General features: G+C 38.8%; 1 protein-coding gene across 1 annotated transcript; it reads right to left on the reverse strand.

Annotated features, from left to right (window-relative positions):
- Positions 1-471: 471 nt before the first annotated feature.
- Positions 472-20819, reverse strand: ppp1caa (protein phosphatase 1, catalytic subunit, alpha isozyme a). The gene is made up of 7 exons (XM_079823242.1): positions 20206-20819; positions 8912-9043; positions 8567-8797; positions 8341-8445; positions 7285-7508; positions 7050-7184; positions 472-3302 (listed from the first exon to the last, which is right to left on the reverse strand). Exons 1-7 carry the CDS (start codon positions 20258-20260, stop codon positions 3189-3191), a joined length of 996 nt encoding a protein of 331 aa, XP_079679368.1. The 5' UTR covers positions 20261-20819; the 3' UTR covers positions 472-3188.
- Between the last annotated feature and the right edge of the window lie 3555 nt (positions 20820-24374).

Genomic DNA, 24374 nt, shown 5'->3' on the forward strand with positions numbered 1-24374 from the left:
AATATGTACTACTATTCGTTGTGTTGCACATTGTCTGAAAACAACAAGTAGGCCTATTGGTTTTAAATCTTTTGTGACTGTTATTTAAGCTCCACATATCATAGGTTGAACATTTTTAAATCCCCAAATTAGGATTTCAGGTCCTTTTAGCCTACAAATGAATAACCTACAAATCCCCAAAACATTTTCAAATGAGTTCCGTGCTTCAAGGCTAGCTGTTGTTTTATCTAACAATTCTCAGCTGTGACTACTTTCAGGGTGGAACTTATTTTGTAGAAAAAACAAACTATTCAAGAAAATCATATACTGTATGGTTTTAAAAACTTTAACCTGGATACGTTTTTAAAAGACAAGGTTTGCCGTCTTTCCAATTAATCTAATTACTGAAAGAGACCCTACTCAGAAGTGGAAAATCTTTCGCATTAAAACGCCCAATTATTAACAATATAGAAGGAATATCAAAACAGCCAGTACAAATACACCATTTTATTTTTGTTTCCAGTAGCTGAGAAACAGGATTTGTAGTTGGAAATCAAATTGCATTGAAAAAGCAAAATCTTGAAACCAATTTTTTTTTTTCTTGAAACCTCTAACTGCCTTAATTCTACTTATGGTACAGTTGAAATAATGTACTACAGTGCATTAAGGAAAAACATCCCTGATTGCTTTATAAGAGAAAGAAAAACATTACATCATCTAAATATCCTGCTCTCTGTCAAGTAAAACAAATAATAGTACAATTATATATTAATAAACAACAACAACTACTACTAATAAAGTCTTAATCTCAGTGTTGCTGCAAAGCAAAATGTGCACAATCTACCAGCCTTGCTGAGGAGATCAGAGATAATAGAAAGGCCATCAACCAAAAGGAAATACATCAACTTTTTGCTCTTTTTTTTGACGGCATACATACTCCGTTCAAAATCCCCCAAACATATACAAGATCTATCAGAAAACAGCAATGTTATGATTATGATATTTGATTTGAGAGTGACCATAAGATGCCAGATGAAGAATGGCATTGATTGTTCATGTTACGGTGCCACTGTTGTGTTCTGTATATGACAGCCAGTTCCATGACGCAACAAAGCAATTAGTGTGTAGGAGTGCAGTTACTACATCTGTCTATTACTCATTACTCTAATTTTTCCGTGCTAGTCTCATATACTGGCTAAAAATGTTACATCAGCAATGACCTTGACCTGAAGAGCATCTTTCTGAGAATATAAAGCATAGTTAGCCATATATATTCTATATATATACTTTTTTTTTTTTTCAAACTAGGCCACCATGTAGTTTATATCGGGGGTGTTCCATCCTGCTCGTGGAGGGCCATTTTCCTACAAAGGCTCTAACCCCAAATAAACTAAGCATAGTAGAAACATCTAGGTAAGTGTTGAGGCAAGTTATATCTAAACTGCAGGACAGTGGCCCTCCAGGACCAAGTTTGGACAGCCCTGGTTTATGTTGTATTCTTTTTTTTATATATATTTTAAAAGATATTTAAAACTACACACTTAACCAAAGATGACCTGCTTGATTTAAACAATTGTAGATGTTGCTACTTTGTTCTAAATTACAAAACTTCTCTCAACATATAAAGCAGGCCACTACAGGGGGGGGGGGGGGGGGGGTCTAATGTCAGTGTCTTTGAGCCAGCAGAGGACACTAGTGTATTGCTTTGCAATATGCTTATCCCCTATGAACACATTGAACTAGTGATTTGTGAAATACGCCATCTGCTGGAACCAGTGATACAAGTTTAAGGAAAACTAAATGCTTAAATCCTAATTACAGTAGCAACTCCTCTGAGATTTAAATGGATCAAACTTTAAATCCTGTCTGGCAACTCAGAACACACAGTTTGAAATGGAGGGAGAGGAATAGTAATAAAAAAAAAAAAAAGGTCAACAGATCTCCAGTCCAGGGGTAAGGGACAAGTTGAGCTGGCAAAGCAAGTTTCAGGAGCTGGGTGCGACGCCCAGTGCTTTAAAACCCAGATAATGCTAACTAACAAAAAGTGAAACAAAGAAGGACAGACAGATCAATAGGACAGATAAGAGTAAATTATGTTTGAGTAATTAAAAATGTCAATGGAGAAAAGCATAATTGGAAGGCAAAGGGTAAGAGACGAAGTTTACTGTTGTGAGGAAGCAGACAGAAAGCAGCAGCAAGCAAGTTGTAGACAAACAGAAAATGATTAGGTGCACAATCTCGCTCCTTCTCAGAAAATGTCAACTTTGGTCAACCCTAAAAGACTACATTCAATCCACTTTAGTTAAATAAACAAGTCATAAAAAAAAAAACTAAAGAAAATAGAGAACAGGACAGATTTGCAACAGTAAACTTACACCTGAGGAAGAGAGTCGCAACTTGGGAGAACGGGACACAGTAAGATAGTACAGGATGTTTAAATAAAGTTCTCTTTATTGATAATTGTCTTTCAAAAAAGACACTAAAAAAAACACACATAGTAAGCAAAGAATTTCAAAGCTTTTGTTGTGATCCATCTACAAAAAAAGTAAAAAGTTCCAACATGATTGATTGTTTTAAATCACTGGATCTCTAAATGGAAATTATGCACCTGTGACAGTCTCTCTCTACCTCACGCTTTCTCGGCACATCCATTCTCCCTGCGTGTGTGTATACATTTATCACATTTCACTCAGACTGGCTCTCTAACTAATGCAGGATGTGCAAGTTCTGTGTTTAAAACAATGCAGGAGGGTGTCAGGACATAAACACTGAGGGGGGACTACACCCGCACCTCTCGACCCACCCCCTTTGACCCCCTCTGTCCGTCTCAATCTTTCCCAGAGCCTGGCTGGGTGTTTAAACAGAGACTTTGTCGGAGGCTCCCTGACAGAGACAGGTGGAGAAATGGGGGCAATGAGCGGTGGAGGGGAAGGATGGGTGGAAAGACAAACACAAAGAGCCTAACAAACGTAACCAATGCTCACACACGCAGTCTCATATATAAAAACACATTTGTAGATACATGAAGAAAAGGAAAAAAAGATTTAAAAAAAGAAAGAGAGAAAAGGACTTCAACCCTGGGTACTGTTTTGCTTTATAGCCATTTTGAGACTGAAAGAAAGAAGGGAGGTAGAGAAAGAGTAGGGTGAGAACAGGGAAATTTTCAGGAGACGACGACGTTGGGGGGTGAAGGGATCATCCAGCGGGTGTTATTTCTTAGCCTTTCCACCCTTGGCTGAATTTCGCGGCGGGGTGACTGGACGTCCTGAGCCCATTCCACCTCCTCCACCGTAGTACAGCTTCTTATCGGCTGGCTTAAGGATCTGAGAAAAAGACAGAGGAGAGTAAGCTACAGTGCACGACGGCTAACAGACTTCCAAATATAGACATGTCCTCCCACAGAGAGAGCGCGTCGGTGCATATAAGCTCTGTTCCAAAACCTAGTGAGCTACCTACAATAGGACCATCCTAACCGCCATGGAACCTCACAACTGGTCAATTCAAAACGCTCTACATTGGTAGCACCTCTGTGTGAGAGACTTGACTAACAATTTATTTTAACTAGAGATGCATCGATTGTAATTTTCTTGGCCGATTCGGATTTAAGAATTTATTGACAGCATATACAAAAAAAAAAAATCTACTTTTCTTCAACACAAAGTAAAAAAACAAGTGATAAGTCATTAATTAAAAGAAGAAATAAACATTGCAAACAACAGCACAAATAAATGCAATAGAATAAAGAGAGAGAGATACAAAATAAACATGGATTTAAAGCTGCTGTCCGTAACTCTTTTTGTGTTCAAGATTTACAAAAATTATATAATGAGAACGTACAACATGAATCCGTTTTCCACACAGTGTTTTTATCTTACCCAGGATCATTATGGTACACTTATAATAAGTGTTTATATTGGGACTATTTCAGACCAGACTAGTAGGAACCACTGCGGAGGAGCAGTCCCTGTGTGACTCACCATAGACATAAAGTGAAGTGAAGTTAAGTATCGTGTGGCCAAGTATGGTGACCCATACTTGGAATTTGTGCTCTGCATTTAACCCATCCAAGTGCACACACAGTAGTGAACACACACCCGGAGCAGTGGGCAGCCATATTGCTGCGGCGCCCGGGGAGCAGTTGGGGGTTCGGTGCCTTGCTCAAGGGCCTCACCTCAGTCGTGGTATTGAGAGTGGAGGAGGGCGCAGGTTATTCACTCTCCCCACCGACAATTCCTGCCGGACCTGAGACTCGAACCTGCAACCTTCCAGTTACAAGTCCGACTCTCGAACCATTAGGCCACGACTGCCCCAGAGAGACGTAGCGCCGGTTGCAATGTTCTTCCTCAAGACACTTGCAGTTCTGTTTATTATCCGCTAGAGCGCAAAAAGTTACGGACTGCAGCTTCAAGTTTTTCAGTTGGGTCTAACAGTAGGTTATTTAATAATCAAGTTAAAGTAATCAAATGTAAAATAACACTGAGCTGTATTTATTGTTTTTACAATGAAGACTATCCAATGCTTACAATTAAATGTATAAACTTTATTCAGTCAAGAGCAGAGTGTGATTTTCTTTGTCTTTTGATGAACATGCCAGCAACTGGTTTATTAGACTGCTGTCCCTTTAAGAGTTTATGCACAGACCCAAAATACTGTTACACAACATGAGTTCTTTCTCAACTATATTTACGTTCCAAAATTGACTGCATTTAACACAATACTTGCCAAGACGAGGATTGAGACATAATTGTATGTATTTGACCGTTTAAGCGCAGTAAGACACTTATTTTGGTACTTGTGCGACTCACAAGTTGTTTAAGACTTAAGCGGCCCATATATATATATATATATATATATATATATATATATATATATATTTTAGGGGTGTAACGGTACACGTATTCGTATTGAACCGTTTCGGTACAGGGCTTCCGGTACGGTGCACGCGTGTACCGAACGGTTATGAATGTAATGTTTAACAGTTAACAGTCGGCTTGTTGTAAGCGCGGAACACACTTCAATCCGAGTTCCCACACGAACATATTAAGTATTCAGTCCATATTATCATGAAATTCAAACTATAAATGACGTTTTGATGCTCTTTAAATGTGCGTGACTGATCAGTGATCACTAAACACAGTTCAAGTGGCCGCGCGGCGCGTGACCGCTATCATTTGTGAACAGTGCACGCGTCGAACGGTTATGAATGTAATCTTTAACAGTTCACTGTCGGCTTGTTGTAAGCGCGGAACACACTTCAATCCGAGTTCCCACACGAACATATTAAGTATTCAGTCCATTTTATCACGAAATTCAAACGATAAATGGCGTTTTGACGCTCTATGTGGCGTGACTGGTCACTGATCACAGTTCAAGCGGCCGCGCGACGCGCACGCGCGTGAACGTGATCATCTGTGAAGGCGATCGATCATCTGTTACTAAAGATTCAAGAATAAACATGAATGACGATCTGAAGGTATGCTGAGGATACATTACAATTTACTGTCATGTATATATGTGGTGTAATCGCTAAATCAGTGTTTCAACTGCGGAAAGATGTCAATATAACTGCTTGTGAACTAAACAATGTCATGTAACGTTAGCATCACATTTACCTCAGGCAGTCATTCAGTGTCCACAGAATTTTATTCACTAGAGAAATCAACTCTTTCGCTAAATATATGCTCTATATTAGCCGTTATATTCATTATATTCTACTTAACCTGTTAGTGATGTCTTGATTATTTCATGCATGTTAAATAAACCTGTCATGAAAATGACAGACACTGTATATAAATTATTATATTTCAACAACGATTTGGAGAAAAAAAACTATTTTATAATTAGATTTAGAAGTTAATGCAAAAACTGCCTTATGTGAAGTTTACATATTTGCACACAATGTGTTATTTGAGTGTTGATTATTATACCTAAAAATAAATAGCAACTGAATTTAGGCTAATAGTTTGGGCTCTGTTGTGAACCTTTAATATTAATGTACAAGTAAGGGCTCCCTATATAATTTACAGAAATATCTTAAATAAACTTTTAGATATAATTTAATTCATTCAAGGACACTTTTTTCTCCAGTAAACCACTGTTAAATATAAAAAATAAATAAAAAGCAATTTTGTAAATCTGCTGTACCGAACTCGTACCGAACCGTGACTTCAAAACCGAGGTATGTACCGAACCGTCAGTTTTGTGTACCGTTACACCCCTAATAAATAAATAAATAAATAAATAAATATATATATATATATATATATATATATATATATATATATATATATATATATATAAAAAAGTGGTGCGTGTGCTTTTGGTGTGACCGCGAAACCTGCGGGAATGACTAAAATTATGCGCAATACAAGCACTATTTAACCAGTGCGAATGAGACGAGTGAGAGGACATGAATGCGCCACGTCGCTGTCGGAGAGAAGACAGAATGCGCAGCTGCTGTTATTGCCCGTGTCGCTGACATCAAAAACCGGCTCGAAATTGGAAATACACGAGACTGACCGGCCAGTCACCGGTCATAAGGTAATCTGGCCAATTCCGGTCCCTGAATTTTGTTTAATGGTATGCCAGCTTCTTTAGCCATTTCATAGCAAAAAGTATTTTTTATTTGTATTTATTGAAATATGAAAAAAACATTTAACTTATTTAATGCCCATTTTTGCCGTGATGAACGTCTCAAAATAACTAAAATTGACAGTAGACAAAAAGGCCTCGTTTCCCCACCCTTTTGCTAATGTGACTGCACATTTAGAATGAGCGATCTTAAATGGTAGCATAACGAAGTGGCCTAGTTTTTTGACTTTGTGCTGAGAGCGTGCCCATGATGCCATAACCTAATGTACTGCTTAGAGATGCCTTTTTTTTTGGAACAGAACAATAGAAATCACTCTAAATGCAGAGAACAAATGTTCAGGAGATGCTCTAATGGAAATCTACAGGAGGAAGTTGGCCAGACCATCAAAGTACACTTTATGTATTTGCAGAGGAACTGGGAGGCCTTGTAATCAGGTATAGGTAAAAGAGAGGGAGGAAAATGACAGCTCATCTTTTACCTGGAAGGAACACATGAGCGTCTCATCCACACTCATCATGGCCCCGGCGTTATCAAACTCGCCACAGTAGTTGGGAGCGGAGAACAGGGTGACTAACTGTCTCTTTGCAAAAAACTCATAACCGTCTTCCACCACCTGTACAAGATGATAATGTCACATTTTGTAGAGTCTATTAAATGTTGCAATGCTTTGTTATAAAAAAATTCTACCACAGCCGAGCATATATTGTACTAACCTGATGTGCCCTGCATATTAGGTCCATGTCATGTTTGTGAAGGAATTTGGCCACCACATCTGCACCGAAGGTGAAGGACACACCACGGTCATTCTCTCCCCAACCCAGCACGTCTTTGTCTGGGTCGGCCCAAAGCAGGTCACAAAGCAGCCCCTGGTCAGGCACATCCGTGGGCCGCATGACGCGCCGCACCTGCTCCATTGACTGCAGGTCTGGAGAGAGGCCTGGAGCAGAAAACAATTCATTATGTTTCATAGTGCATTTTTAGGGAGCAACCTTTTCTTTTTTTTTGAATCCAGACATTGTGGGCTGCAAAACAGCACAAGAAATTACAACACATTTCTAAACAGAAGGTCTTTACAAACAAGATGAAGAAATTATGTAATAATGACAATCCTTCAATACAGATTGGTGAGCCAAATTTAAATAAGGTAAGGTCTTAACATGTCTTTATGTTTCCTAAAAAAAAAAAACCTATATATAAAATATATCACATTATATATGTGAAACCAGGCCATTAAGTTTTAAAATGTTTTATAACAAATAAAATATAACTATACAAACTGAGAATTTAAAAAAAAATTAATATTTATTGCATTCAATCAATACAAGACATAAAGTAAAGGTTTGCAACTCAAGCGAGTCTGGACCACGATTCAGGATCAATTCAGGATTCAGAAGAAAAAAAAAAACATCTTGCAATGTGAGCACTCCATCTGGATCTTTATTTACAACAGTTTATATTTTTCTTGCATTTCATCACTAAGCGCAGCAATTATTTTAAGTATATGATGACTGTCACTGGAGAAAAAAAAAAAAAGTAATCAATTACGGTTCATTTCAGGGCAGATTACTCCTACGTCATTTGCAAACACGGCAGTTCAAATGAAGTGTACACTAAACTCTTGTCTTTTTATGAGGACTCTAGTTAGTCCCCTGGTGCGTCCCTGAGTTTTCCTGCCAATCAAATAAACCAAACTTTATGGCTGTCAATACAGAAGTTATGACAGAACATTCAAATTGTCATGGGGACAGAAGACCTCTGCCTGCACTCACCTCCATGGCAACAGAAGATCTTCTCGTCTACGATGGCAGCCACAGGTAAACAATTGAAACAGTCTGTGAAGGTCTTCCACAACTTAATGTTATACCGTCGCTTACCTTAGAGGACAGAACAAATAGCCTATGAGCATTCAAAACCATGAAATGTCTATATAGAAAGGTGTCATAAGTGTTAATATAGTTGTCAGACATCAAATTCAGAATTTATACTGATACCTACACTCATCATAGAAGCCATATATACGGTTGATAGAGGCGCACTCGTGGTTGCCACGCAGAAGGAAGAAGTTCTCAGGATATTTGACTTTGTAGGCCAACAAGAGGCAGATGGTCTCTAGAGATTGTTTCCCCCTATCCACATAGTCCCCCAGGAACAAGTAGTTGCTCTCAGGAGGAAAGCCCCCATACTCAAAGAGACGAAGAAGGTCATAGTACTGCCCATGAACATCACCTGCACAGGCAACAGAAAAATGGATGTTCAGTATAATAATTTCCACTAATTAAGATCTGAATTCCTATTTTTAAGGTTTTCCATGATTGTGGGAAAGCTGAAGGACAAACATACCACAGATTTTGAGCGGCGCTTCCAGCTCCAGCAGGATTGGCTGGCTGAGGAAAATTTCTCGAGATTTGAGACACAGGCCACGGATCTCACTCTCTGTCAGCTGTACGTTCTTGCCTGGCCTGGAGCCTTTAACTGGAAAAAACACAAGACAAAATGAGAATAGTAGGAAAATAAGCAAAAACAAACAAAAAAAGCAAATGTGCCGGATTAGACCCAGTTATCAGAAAATAAGTGCTTTAAAAACTAGAGGATGAAAAACTTGACTCAAGTGGCTCTCTGAAATGATGGGATGTACAGACGTCAGTACACTCAAATGCCATATCATGTGTCTCTACTGAAGCAGGCATCCCAACCGCACAAGATCCAGCAAAGGCATTTGCAGAATTTAGCAGGTTTGTTAAAGCATTCCTTAGTGTGTGTCAAATGCACAGCTGTACATATGGCTTTTAACAACCACAATACATGGTAAAGATATTACTTTTGAGACACAGCTGCCCGGTGTTGAAAATCATGTGCAGTTTAACTTCAGATAGATTTAAATATTCACAACAAACAACCAAACATGGGTCAAAAGATCCTGCACTCATCCTTGTAGCTCCTCCACCCTCACCTCAAAAAAAAGCCCCAAAGAGATTTGCTGGCGTGCTGTGAAAGAGAAGGCTTGCAGGGTCTAAACAGACTGTCATCTCACACAACGCAGACCTGTGTTATTATTCAAACATGCCCTTTTAGACTGGCTGCATGACACGCTATTCAGAGAGTTTAGCTGGCAGCAGCAGATGAAAGAAAGCACATATGATGCATCTGGAAAGGAGAAATGTTGCCTCTTTTGACAGAGCTGAAGACGACACCTCCGAGGTCACAATGGCCATACATCTGAGTTGATGTATCTGCGCATGGGATGTTCAGAACAGGAAGATAAAAGACCCAGAGGCAGCCCTGCAGTTGCTGGGTTTTAAATATACATTGCACATGGCTTGCTTCAGGCAAGAAATATTGTAGTGTATACCGAGCGTATCCCGGTGACTCACATAATCGGGCAGTTATGCAAGGATTTGGAAGATGGCTTATTTGTGCAGTCACAAATCGATCCAACCAGCCTATACCTCTAAAAAAATGTTTAAAGCATGTGGCTTTACACAAATTAACCAAGGACACATAGTCAGTACAAAAAAAAAAAAATTTATGACATCACAAAGCCCACTTCATAGAAACTGAACGTTACCGCCAAAACAATTTCACGGTGCATGACAAAATAGTTCTTTGCATCCTCCCATCTCTATCAATTTATAGCAACAGTATAGAAGAGGTCTCATTCAACGTGACAGTCCACAGAGAAACAGCTGGCTGACTGAATGTTCACCCACACTGAATGCATATTCGTGCAGCTGTTTAAAAAAGACATCTACAGCGCAATCCTGTACAGTGCAAAGTGAAAAATCTGCATGCCAACTCTGAAATACAATTAAATCACCTGCATATGCGACCAAATTTCACTAGAGGTGAATAAATTAAAGGGGTGGTAAACCACGATTTCACTATTCTAACTTTAGCTAGCGTGTAATGTTGCTGCTTGAGCATAAACAACATCTGCAAAGTTACAACGTTCAAAGTTTAAAGCAAAGGGAGATATTTGCTTTTAAAGAAATCCATTTCTAAGAACTACAGCAAACGGCCAGTAGGCGACTACAGACATTCCTCCAGGGTTGGTGACATCACCAGGCTCAATATTTACATAAACCCCTCCTCCGAGAATATTAAATTGGGGGGGGGGGGGCGGCGACATTTTGTATCGCGGCGCTGTTGTGGTATAGTTAGGCTGGAGTGTTGTTGCCGCGATGCCGAGGAAACGCTGTTATATTCATCCGGATTGCAGGTCTGGAGTACTTGTTTTGTTCAGACTTCATAGGGACAGGAGTGCGTTGCAGAGCGTTTAACATACAGCATGTTATATGCACGTGTGTATGAGACAGAAGGGAACAGGCGCGTGCGGGGCTCCCGCAGCACATCTCACGGAGGAAAACTTCCATCTTCGCGAGTTCAATGCCGGATTTGCAAAACGTCAGCTGCATAAGACAAACACTGCCAGTGTGTGAATGCACGATGCGCGTGGGGCTCCCTCCCGCAGCACATTTCACGGAGGAAAACTTCCACAATGTTCGCGAGTTCAATACAGGATATGCACAACGGCTTGTCCTGAAAGCTGGATTTACAAACAGAAGCTGTTTCCGGGCCACAACCTGTAAGTCTGATTTATTTTTCATCGATGTGTTTTCCTGTAATAGGTTGTACATTGTAGCAAGGAAGTAAACAGATGACAACACTGTTCTGCAAACCAGTCTGTTAAATGCTCATTCATACTTAACGTTATCCGACGAACACCTATCGTTACAAACACTAACGTTAAAATCTCAACAGCGAACTTGGCATTAGTGTAAATGATTCTTTGATTAGAGCTTTTATGTATTGTTTATCTACAGGCTTGCTAAACATGGTTCTGTGTGTGATTTGGCTAACTTACTAGTAAAGCCAGTGTTTAGTGTTTTGGGTTAATAGTTCTTGCGACAGATATTTGGCTCTAATCGTTCTAAAAATACAAAAGTTAAAGTGCCATTCAGTAGCGATCACTATAGATCCGCAGTCTTTACTCTTGAGGACTGAACAGGTTCTGGTCGATCATCTTCACTCAAATGTTCTGGGTCTGATTCGGGCTCAGATTGGTGTGGTTTTATTGACGCCATCGTTTCTAATACTGACCAAAGCACAGTCTACCGGTAAAGGTAAGGGGCGTGACGTTTCCGACAAACGTGCACTGCGGTTAGCGAATAACAACACACTGGGCCAGCTAACCAAACTGAGCACATTGCGTATTTTTGAGGGACTGGCTTCATACAACCCGGAAAGCATCAGACCGTTTTACAAGGAGGGACAGAGCAGTGTAGAATAAAGGTCAAATATATGAAATAATGATTTTTTTTTTTTAAAACTAAGCATGAACACGTTACAGTGCACCCCACAAACACAATCAAGCCTTCAAAAGAATGTGTTTTACCACCCCTTTAATACAAATCTTTAATTAACCAACAGACATTAAATTGTACGATTACAGTCGGCTTTGATTAAGAGGCAAAAAATAAGTTTAGCGCATATATAATTTAATTGTCTGCTGAGTTTTACGAAACGTCGTTTTCGCTCAGAGAGAAAGAGCACATGCAGGGCTCGCTGACAGAACCATCACTGTCCCGATCGGATCAGTGCTGTGTCGTCACGAAAGTTTAGCAAACTGCACAGCCAAAGTACACGGCTGAGAGCATGTGAATACTGTATTAAGCTCTTTCACATCTTGCGTTTGAACAGACAATTTCACACAAAATTATGTAAAAATGTCAGTCTTTGCGAGTATCCTAGTACACTTAGTCCGTTATGCCTTAACTGATGGTAAACAGTGGAGAAAGAAAATGCATGTGTAACTATCATCATACTGGATCTGTGCATTGTCTTATGCTGACAGCAGCATATTCCTGCTGCCTGTTTTTAACGTTAATCAAATAACACTCAAAATCACTCAGTGCTCTTCTTGACTGAATAAGTTTTGTAACTTTAAGGATTCATCTATATTGAATTCATACAGTGAAGACTACGCAGTTTTATTTTACATTTGGTTAGGCAACTTAACTCAATTTCTGTACTTAATCTACCTAATCTGAAACTATTGTTAGGCCTACCTGTAAAACCTATTTTAGTAGACCGTTTACTTTACTTTAATAGTGTTTGAAATTAATTTTATATTTATGTAGAATTCTCGTTTGATTGTTCTTGCATTCCATGTAAAAAGTCTGGTGAGTAAATAAAAAAAAAAAAAATACTAGCCAATAGCAACTCCAACATCAGTGTGTCCCTAGCAAGCCGCGACTTCAAACTAGACGGACATTTAAAGGGTTAGTTCACCTAAACGTGAAAATTCTGTCATTAATTACTCACCCTCATGTTGTTCCAAACCCGTAAGACCTTTGTTCATCTTCGGAACACAAATGAAGATATTTTTGATGAAATCCGAGAGCTCTCTGAACTATCCCTTTAAGGAATACGGTAGTCATAACACTTATTACACGGCATAATCACCACATAAGGGGATAAAATATATTGAATTGATATTAAACAGTTTTAAAATACCGATGTGTTATCTTATAATCCATTACAGTGTACAAAACAACCGTTGCAAATTCAAGTTCAAGCATGTACACTACTATTCAAGTGTTTTTTTTTTGTTTGTTTTTAAAGTAACAACTTGGTACTGAACTAACCAGTGTGTTTGACTGTGTGCAGTTTATTTGCACAAGATCTATATTGATCTTCCCTCAGGTTATTGTCTGTGCATATAGATAATGCATATTATATGGTTGCTAATGCTCTGTCACGAACAGTGCGTGTTTGCATCAAAGTTACCTGGGAAGCAACATTTCACTTTCTCCCCTGCACAACAAAGGACAGACAATACACTGAATTTGACATTCATATTACGGAACAAGCACTTCACTTTTTTTGTCATTGATAACTGACATTAAATACCCGTTTCATTTTAATAGAGGACTTTTGAGCAAACAAATCAAATGCGCACCAAACATTTTTCTAGTCAGTTAGGGCCTGGTTTCACAGACAGGGCTTAGATTAAGCTTTCCACACAAACACATGGAAATAGGCCTAATAATAGCGCACATTTATCTAGGTTAACATTTAGAGTGTGCGGCCAAATTACTAGCATGTTTCAAATAAGCCATATTTGAGGGCAATGGATGACAGGAGAATGTTTATAATTACCACATGGACTAGCCGTCAACGATCTGTCCATCACGGACTACGCCACTTCCTGTGGAGTTTTTCTTCTTTTTTCTGCGACTAACCAACTAATACAATTTTGGTCAACTAAAGCCCAAAGTATACTTCACTTTTGAGTTTTTTGCAGTATTTATATGGTTGTTACTTGTGGCAAGACATTGCTCAACTACACATGCATCGAACACCTGTGTACACATACAAGTCAAAAGAAGTAGTATACTTTGCAAGGCTGTGCGTTAGGCTGTACGTTGGACTGTGCGCTCACGCGAAAAGTATACTTTGGGCTTAAGCCTCTTTCGTCGACTAACGTTTAGTCGACTATTAGCGGGCAGCCCTACCAAACATGCACCAATGGTGTGGTATAACAGTAAGGTGGGGTCTCTAAAAAAGGAGGCCTTTAACCCCTTATTTACACTGCACACGTGCATCTGTGGCGCGTTACGCTTGTGGTGAAGTTGTTCCGTCTTCTACACAGTGCCAACTCACACCAGGAGCATTTCAGGAGCGAGGCGACAGGATTCACGAGACCACGTGATTACACAGTCCTACTTTGTTCTCTCCATTTTGTGTTCTAACATTAAATGTTTGTTTTGTCCAGTTTAATTCTGTTTATTGTTGTTTTTTGCTATCCCACATGAAAATATACTACAGTATTCACTGTGTTAAACTAGTAAATTCTAATATACTGAACACATAGTAGTTACAACAATTTGTTAATGAATGCTAAAGTATACTGTTGTATTACATTGAACTGATAAACTAATATATACAGTAGCAAGGATAGTTATGTGAAACAAGAGTCTGCACGGGGTGTTTGTTTTGAAATTGACAGTATTTTTGACTTATTTCATTTTCTGCGTCCGTCAAAAATAGGCGAGGCGCCTATCTTTAGCGAGCCGCTTCTGAAACGCACCGCGGCTGGTGTAAACACAAGCATTGACTAGAGTGGCCGCGATCAGCTCCGGTAGCCGCGTCGCAACCATAACGCGCCGCAGACGCATGCAGTGTAAATAAGGGGTAAGGTTTCAGTACAAGTGATCTGAGGGCTTGGATGGTGACCGGAAGCATGTCAGCTCAGCCAGTGAAAAGTGGGTATAAATAGGATCCTGCCGCTCGTCACTTTAAACCCAGATTAAGGCCGGCTAATGCCTTAACAGCACTTGCTCTAAAGTTAGTCACGGGGCCAATAAGCAGCACAGAGCTTAGAACCAACACAAGGTTGGAGGTGGCCCTATATGACAAACAAGCAAATAAACCACTCAAACGATAACCAGTAGGTGTTTCAAGTTAGGTGTATTAAACTCCATAAATTATAAATAAACAGTAGTGCAGAGAAGAGTACAACTGCCCACAAAAATGGGGGTGTACTTTGTTGATAAATAAACCACTTAAACTGTTACCAAGTAGGTGTGTTCAGTTTATCACAGAACGTAGTGCAGAGAACAAAGGCAATCAAATTTAACTACACGTTTGCATCTAGCGGTCTCATGCAACGGGTAAGTAGTCATGCCAACAGTCCAGTGCTTAATTGGTTTGGCATGCAAACGGTCATCACACGGACATCCATGTGTTTTCCCTCAAAAGCTTCAGGTTCTCAGAAGTGATACCCTCTACACTTAATCCAATGAAGCCAATGTGAGGGACAATCCGAGAAGAAGAAAACAACTTATTTATGCGACACCTCAAACGGAATGACAAATTGTCAGCAGATGCTGGGAAAACAGCAACCAGCATGAAACCACCAGAAGCATCAGTTTGTGCAAAAGTTTCCTGCATGTCACCTGCAATCAGTACAATTGATTTTCCGTTGGTTGGCCATGAGGCTTCGGGCACAACAACTCTGCAGTACAGAACAGCATGAACCGAAAGGATCTAGACTTAAAAGCTGGAATCTCTGAAATTTCCACCAAACAAGTCTTGGGATCCGGATTTAAAAAAAAGGGTACTGCCTGTCAAAAGTGGCACCGCAGTGTTCATTAAAAGCGAGGATTAAGTTATGCAACTTCTTGTAATTATTTCCAACCTACAGGCACAGTAACCGCAGTACAAAAGAAAACTTTGGTTTATAGGACACTCAGATTCTGATACGTTCACTATGGGTGTAACGGTACACATATTCGTACCGAACAGTTTCGGTATAGGAATTCCAGTAAAGTGCACGTTTACCGATTGCAATCTTTAACAGTAGGCTTGTTTTACACACGGAACATACTTCAAATCCAAGTTCCCACATGAACATATGAAGTATTCTGTCCATTTTATCACGAAATTCTAACGATAAATGCCGTTTTGACATTCTTTAATGTGACGTGACAGATCACTGTATTTGCGCGAGTGAACGCGATTATCTCTTTCAAGTCAAAGATTAAACATGAATTAACATCTGAAGGTATATTGAGGATACATTACAACTTACTGAAATGTATCATATGACGTGTAATCGCTCAGTGTTTCAATGGCGGAAAAACATCAATAAAACCGCTTGTAAACAAGGTCACGTAGCATCACATTTACCTCAGAAGTCATTCAGTGTCCACAGCTGTTAGTTCACTAGAGAAATGAACTCTTTCGCAAAATATATGCACTATATTAGCCTATATATTCCTTATATTCTACTTAACCTGTTAATGATGTCTTTAATGAATGTTTAAATAAACCTTTCATGAAAATGACAGCCACTGTGTAAAAATTATTATATTTCAACAACTAATTGGAGTAAAAACTATTTTATAATTAGATATAGAAGTTAATGCAAAAACGGTCTTATGAGAAGTATACATGTTTGCATACAAGGTGTTATTTGAGTGTTTATTATATCTAAAAAATTAATAGCAACTGAATTTAGGCTAATAGCTTGGGCTCTCGTTAACCTTTAATATTATAGTAATGTTCAACTAAGGGCTCCCCTATATATAGTTTACAGCATTATAAGAGAATTTTATTACCTTTAAGAAAATGTTAATTATAATTGAATTAATTTAAGGAGACAACATTTGTTCAGTAAACCTCTGTTTAATGAAAAAAAATAAAAATGTATATTTAGTTTACTCTCCTCTGCTGTACCGAACCGTGACTTCAAAATCGAGGTAGGTACTGAACCGTCAGTTTTGTGAACCATTACAGCCCCAACGTTCACTATTAAACTTGTGCCTTGTTGAGCGCAACCTGCCTGCATACAGTGTGTGATCTGCATGTCAGAGAAATGCGTTCTTCCCTTACCCTCAAAATCACTGACAGCAACAACTCGGGCCAAGAGAACAGGAAAACAAATAAGTCTACACTCACTAACTATCCCCTACATTTTGTGTAATATCAGAGTAGATATGGTCATTATAGGTACAATAAATAAAAATATATATGTCATATCTATAGAATAGCAATATCTGTTTAATCTGAAGAGCAGCCATCAAAAATATCACCCTCAGGAGAATCAGGAATTTGGATGAAGGCATCAAGCTTTGAGGGAAAAAAGGACAGCAGGATTACATAAGAGATTTATATACAACTATTATCAGGCTTGTTTATTTTTTTACTGTACTATGTATGTGGAAATCTGTTGTTCATTGTTGTTTCATGTTCATTGTGTGACTGTGTTTCTTTCCCTTTTCTTACATATATAAAGTACTGGACAAAAAGACATGACAGTTCTTGCCATTTAGTAAATAAAATTGAAACTGTTCAATCACTCCTGCAAAGGCAGACCAAACAATCCAGCACCATCAGTAATTACGATGTCTAAATGATCAGGCCCACACAGAATCTGCAAATACATGTAATTTTGTGCAATGGATTCAAACATAGTAAAATGTGTTAAAGGAACTCCACTTTTTTGAAAATAGGCCCAATTTCCAACTCACAGAGTTAAACAGACGAGTTTTACCGTTTTGGAATACATTCAGCGCCTGAAAATAATGCCCAGGACGCTCCCTGTGTAAGGACGTTATCAAGTTGGTTATGTTGACGGAAGTTAGCCTATTTTGAGGCGCTGCGTAATATCATTGCGCCGCTGCACCCATAGTACGGCAGCAAAGTTCCTTGGTTATTACTCAGGAATGAGAGTATAGTTCCTAGCCATATCGGCCTAGAAAAATCACAACTTTTCATTTTCCGTCTGTCTTTGTACACGATGTAACTACAGAAGAGTCAAGTTTTAAATAGGAAAAATAATCAAAAGTCTTTGGTCATTTTTGAGTGAGATGCTAACGGTCTAATCAGATTCATTATACTACGGGGCCGTTGAATGCTTGAATCTGATTGGCTGATGAACGTTCTGAGGTGTGCAATTATTTTCTGGGAGATGCACAGCGAACGTAGTTCCAGGTAGCTCTCTTGACCGCATTACAGTTCCATATCACTTCGCATAGTTAACTGTAATAACGGAAATTACAGGACTAAAAAAAACAACATGACAGACGATTTTCCTAAAGTAAATCTTAATATTTACAGTGAATATAACACGTTCAACAACTGGGCGGCAGCAGTATTAGACAGTCCAGATGAAAAACAACAAAGGGAAGCGGACATCGAAGGCAAGCTTTTCTGTCTCATTACTGAAATCACACGTGCTCGCACACGCACTACAGTTTGCACAAAAAGGTGTCAGCGCTCTCCTGACGATTTGATCAGTTCGCCTATATAGTGGAGCAATTTAAAGGCTACACATGACATTTTTTCACTAGCGAGGTAATAACAGCGCTGTTTAGAGACGTACAGAGGTAGCCTAATTCACACAAGCGCTCTTGCTCTTTCTCTCTCTCTCTCTGTCGCTCTCATTCTCTTTCTAATAACTTTATTAATAACTGCAGTAGAATGCTATCAACGGCTCAAGCCTTCGTTAACAGCTTTAAAATGACGTTTCGGAACTAGCAAAAGAGCTGTTGGATGAGACGCGGAAGAAATAGTCCTACTCACAATAGCGATCTAAGTACAAAAACCGGACGAATCCCATTAAATATATAATCGGATCGATGTCTTGAGGTGTGGTAACCGTAGTATAAGCGCTCCGCTTCGCGTCGTGACCGCATCACCACCTCGGGTGTGCATTATCATTCTAATAATTGAACGGCCCGTCGTCAATTATTCCTTACATAATCTATGCTGAAAGTGCTATCGCCAGATCCAGAGACCGGCAGAATGGATTCGAAAACAGTAAAACTCAACTGTTTAACTCTAGAGGAGTTGGAAAATGAGCCTATTGAAAAAAAGTGGAGTGTTCCTTTAAATAGCACTGAAAGCATAATCAAACGAGACAAAAATATTTAATAAATTAATATGCAAGGGGTGGTGATTTGCATGAATTTTATGAATGATGAATTTCGCAGTAACTGAAGAGTCTCTGTGGAGTTCTGGGGGCTCAGATGCCGTGTGGGCCTGCTTACGACCTTACTCACAACTTTGCAACGGAAATGGCTGGAAAGATGGTACATAGTTTACAAAAAGGCCTGAAGCATTCCCATTTTGCAACACACATGCTGTGAGTCAGAGATATTTAATAAACTGCTAGCTTAGGTTTAAGCCCATCTGTGCTATGATTCGCAATGTTTACCCTCAGTAGGCATCAGTAAGCATTAAGTAAAAAAAGACACCAAGCAAAATCTGCTCCCACTTCCCAGTGTGAGGCTACATCCTTACTTGATTCAAACCACAAAAGTTCATGACAACTAAGTATTTTCTGTAATATTTCAACTTTGTAGAAATAAACATCCAATTGAAAAACATTACAAAAAAAAAGACTCTTGAACAATGGGCTTCCAAAAGGATGAAACTGTGGCAGGCCTAAAGTATTTACAATTAGTTTAAATGCATATCACTACTGAACATTCACGTACAAAAATGGTCTAATCATATAGTAAAAAGGTTTTAATTGAGAATATCCTCGGCAAAAATTAAAGTAATCACGTTTTGCCATGTTGTGAAGGCCTCTATTGTGAAGATGACTTGGTAATGCACTTCCACTAACTACATCCTCATTAATTAAAAGTAATCCTATTGCTGCCTGTTTTACTTAGACATATGAAATTGAAGGTAACTAAACAACAAATGTAAACTGGACACAGATAGAAATAAAAATCTCTTGAAACACTGGAACACCAGTAGTCATCAAATGAAATACTGGCCGATTTTCCACTCATTTCGGCTCATAACATTATCATTATGAGAATATGAAAACAAAAGCATACACTTGTCATCTATACATGCTATTTATTATGGCAGATACGTTATTTTGAATATAAAATCGCAGTCAGGGTTTTAGTAAATTAGTGTAGACTGGTTGGCTAGGAACTGCTAATTCGCTCCACTTACCCCCGGCTTTTTTCAGAGCACAAAATATGATTACAAGCATTCTATAATACGACATACGTGCAATACAAACACAAATGCACAGGTATTTGTTGACTTTACACATTTAATTTCGTAAAAATGGTTCATATTTAAAATATATGTGAAGTTCTTCTCACCTTCCAGGAGACGCTGTATTATGGAGTCAATGTTTAATTTGTCCGGCTCCGCCATTTTAGTGGATTTTTGTAGGGTTTATTCAAACAGGTCTGTTATCTTGGTGATTGGTCAAAAATTAAGGCCCCAATCCGAATAAGTAAAGCGTAAAAAAGATATCGTTATGGAAATGTGAATTTACTGGCTATATTTCCTTTGTCGTTTGGTTAATCGCTAGCTGCTAACGCCGTTAGCTTGCTAGCGCTAGCTATTGCCTACCCGTATTTAAACACCAGGAAAAGGTTAATATGGTACAAAACCGACCAGATATACCCCTTCACCTCTTCTTGTGATTATTTTTATGTTCCGTGAGCATCTAAAATATGCAAACTGTTCCTATTTTCCGTATCCTCACAGCCCCCTTTCTCTCATCGTCTACGGAACTTTAAAAAAAGACCGTGTAGATGAAGAGCGAAATCAACGGAGGCTGCTAGGGCCCGCCTCCGCTTGTAAATGCATGGAGATGATTGGCTTACATCTCACATTTGAACTGAAGGTGTGGTCGTTCATTGGCTAATGTCAGATCTCAATGGCTCTGGCTCTCACACATCTCATTTCTAGAGTTCCGCCCCGAGTTGTAAAGTAATGACGTCAATGAGGTGAAAAAATGAGAGAACGGTGAGGGGATGTTCAAGTGCTGGCATTTATAATGTACCTTAAGGTTTAGGGACTATGTGCTTTATGATAAATAAAATCTCGAGGCCACATTATTATAACGCTGTGATTAACACTAACTGTTTAATGGCAGGTTTGCTCAGCTTTCACAGGATCATTTTCTAATATACCAGCGCCCTCTATTAGGCGTTACGGAACACCGTACCTCCTTTTCTTGAGAAAAATTCTCAAGAAAATTTGAGTTTATTTATTGTTTTTAATTAATATTTTCAACTCAAACATAATGTCCTTACGTCCTTATATGCATATACTGTAGTTGTTTTAAAACATTTTAAATAGCTATTTTGTAAATAAATTAATAAATCAAATCAAACTTCCTAATGCCTCCCCCTATCTCATTTTCGTATAAGTTGTCGCATGACATTTTTGCCTGTAGTGTGGCTTGAATGGAGGTTTTAAAAAAACAACAACAAAAACAACGTACAACTACTGCAGAGAAATCTGGACCCAACCAAAATAAAGTCAGATGATGCCGATGCTGATGCTGATGCCGTGCTTGATGACTCCAGACCTAAAGGTGATACGCTGGACGCTCTGTTGTAGCGGCTCTTGCATTTATGTCAGGAACAGGACCATTTACATCCAAATATTATTTAATTTACACAGAACACAACTTAAAAATAGATATTAGAATATAAACTGCTTAATTAGCCATTTTCAGTAAGATTGCCCAGGTGAAAAAGTCGTACTATTAAATTAGCCTATTTAAAATATAGGCCTACTTGAAATTCAAGTAGTAGGCCTATGCTTAAAATACATTTATATTCCCAACATGCTTATTTGAAGGTCATTCAAAATATACTGAATTGCATTTTAATATATTTCTAAAAAGTATACTAGAAGTACTTTGGTAATAAATATGCTTAATTACACTTTTAAGAAATATGCTAAACATAGGCTAAGCGTTCTTTTAATATATTTCTAAAAACGATACTAGAAATACTTTGGTAATAAATATATGCTTAATTACACTTTTAAGAAATATGCTAAACACAAGCATACTTTTATGAAGTTTTAGTGTATTTAGCCTATATATGCAATATATTTATGCAATATATAATAAATATATAATGCAATATACATTAAATATTGATGCTTTTTTTCTCATTTTAATATTTTCAAAAGTAAGATATTTTTAAAAACATTCAACATTTAAAATGTACCAAAGTATTGTAAACATTTGTCAACTATTATTAAAGGGATAGTTCACCCAAAAATGAAAATTCTGTCATCATTTACTCACCCTCAAGTTGTTCCAAACCTGTGTGAATTTCTTTGTTCTGCGCAACACAAAAGAAGATGGAGTGAAGAATGTTTGTAACCAAGCAGATAGAGCAACCATTGCCTACCATAGTAGGGGAAAAAATACTATGGTAGTCAATGGTTGCTCTATCTGCCGTGTCACAAACATTCTTCTAAATATCTTCTTATGTGTTCAGCAGAACAAAGAAATTCACACAGGTTTGGAACAACTTGAGGGTGAGTAAATGATGACATAATTTTAATTTTTGGGTGAACTATCCCTTTAAGCATTGCAATATGCATTCTTATTAATATGTTGTTCACTTTTACTTCTTAAAAGGCTGTTGTCCATTACATGATACGTTTGTAATAGGCTACTGAAATTCCCACAAGGAAATTCCCACAAGGATTTCAACATCATATTATTTTAAATGCATCATAAACACTGATCTATATAGAGAACAGTGATCCTCAATAATTTGTCCATCCATCCATCATCTTCCGCTTATCCGGGGCCGGGTCGCGGGGGCAACAGTCTAAGCAGAGACGCCCAGACTTCCCTCTCCCTAGCCACTTCCTCCAGCTCTTCCGGGGGAATCCCAAGGCTTTCCCAGGCCAGCCGGGATACATAATCCCTCCAGCGTGTCCTAGGTCTTCCCCGGGGTCTCCTCCCGGTGGGACGTGCCCGGAACACCTCCCTGGGAAGGCGTCCAGGAGGCATCCGAAATAGATGCCCGAGCCACCTCAGCTGGCTCCTCTCGATGTGGAGGAGCAACGGCTCTACTCTGAGCTCCTCCCGAGTGACCGAGCTTCTCACCCTATCTCTAAGGGAGCGCCCAGCCACCCTGCGGAGAAAGCTTATTTTGTCCGCCTGTATCCGGGATCTTATCCTTTCAGTCATGACCCACAGCTCATGACCATAGGTGAGAGTAGGAACGTAGATCGACCGGTAAATCGAGAGCTTCGCCTTCCAGCTCAGCTCCTTCTTCACCACAACAGATCAGTACATCGACCGCATTACTGCAGAAGCTGCACCGTTCCATCCTTCCCTCACTCGTGAACAAGACCCCAAGATACCTGAACTCTCCACCAACCTGAAGTGGGCAAGCCACCCTTTCCAACTGAGGAACATGGCCACGGACTTTGAGGTGGTGATGAAAAAAAAAATTTTTTTCCAAAGATGCTTAAAAATCCCTACTTGTGTTTAGATTCAAACAACACATGTCACACATGATTAAACCTGAATGGTTCCAGAGCCGTTGAATGGCTCTGATTGGTTCTTATGATAAGGAGCTCGTACTCGTACCTCAGAGATTCAGTTTATCAGATAAACTGACTGTGCGTGCATTTGTTGCTTAAATGTGATTATAAATCTAAATTTAAACTGTAAATTATTCATGGGTTTCAGTCACGTGACTTTTCTGTCACGGACGCCATCTTTAGGACCTTTGCGTAGCCCTCTGCTTGGTGATCAGAAAGATATCATCACAGACCAAAATAGCGCACCTCACCACCAATGAAAAGCAACGGTATTTAAAGAAAATAGATACTTTAGGATTAGATCTTTATTTACTGCCAAACGAAATACTGACTGAGGTCTAGTGAAAACTTGCCAAATTTGACGTTTGCTGATATTTATATCTACCTCGTCCACAATCCCTCTCCATAGGCTACATGATGCATTTGGCAGATGCATTTATCCATAGCAACTTACATTACATTCATGGTACACATTTACCTTTATAAAAAAAAAAAACTATACAGACTATAAGAACAGACAACATACTATAAAAACAAACAATATGAACTTATGTTATACTGGGAACACTTGTACAGCATTTCTACGTACAGCAGACTTGGCACATAATCAGGGTTCAAAGGATTATCACTTTTCTTGCCTGCAATGGTAAAATGAGACCCAAATTACTCACTCGGAATTAGTCACTCTAACAGTGGATATAATGTTAGCTTAAGTAACCATAGCCAGCGACACAGATTATATATTTTGTCTGGAAACTCCTTTTGGTAAGGAACTGGTGCTAATGTTAAAGGGTTAGTTCATCCAAAAATGAAAATTAGCCCACGATTTACTCACCCTCAAGTCATCCTAGGTGTATATGACACTCATAATATTGAGTTATAAAAGTCCAGGCTAATCCAAGCATTATAATAGCAGTAATAGTTGCTCTGTTTTTGAAGTCCATAAAAAGTGGAT

The sequence above is a fragment of the Gobio gobio genome (genome assembly GCF_949357685.1).
Source record: "Gobio gobio genome assembly, chromosome: 1".
In the NCBI taxonomy this organism is placed as follows: Eukaryota; Metazoa; Chordata; class Actinopteri; order Cypriniformes; family Gobionidae; genus Gobio; species Gobio gobio.

What these genes read in the sequence shown, in the direction of transcription:
- ppp1caa (XM_079823242.1), bottom strand. Translation starts at nt 20,260, where the DNA reads ATGGCGGAGCCGGACAAATTAAACATTGACTCCATAATACAGCGTCTC. An exon ending in AGCGCCGCTCAAAATCTGTG is followed by an intron (nt 8,798 to 8,911) that starts GTATGTTTGTCC and finishes TTGCCTGTGCAG; the next exon opens with GTGATGTTCATGGGCAGTAC. An exon ending in CGCTCATGTGTTCCTTCCAG is followed by an intron (nt 3,303 to 7,049) that starts GTAAAAGATGAG and finishes TCTTTTTCTCAG; the next exon opens with ATCCTTAAGCCAGCCGATAA.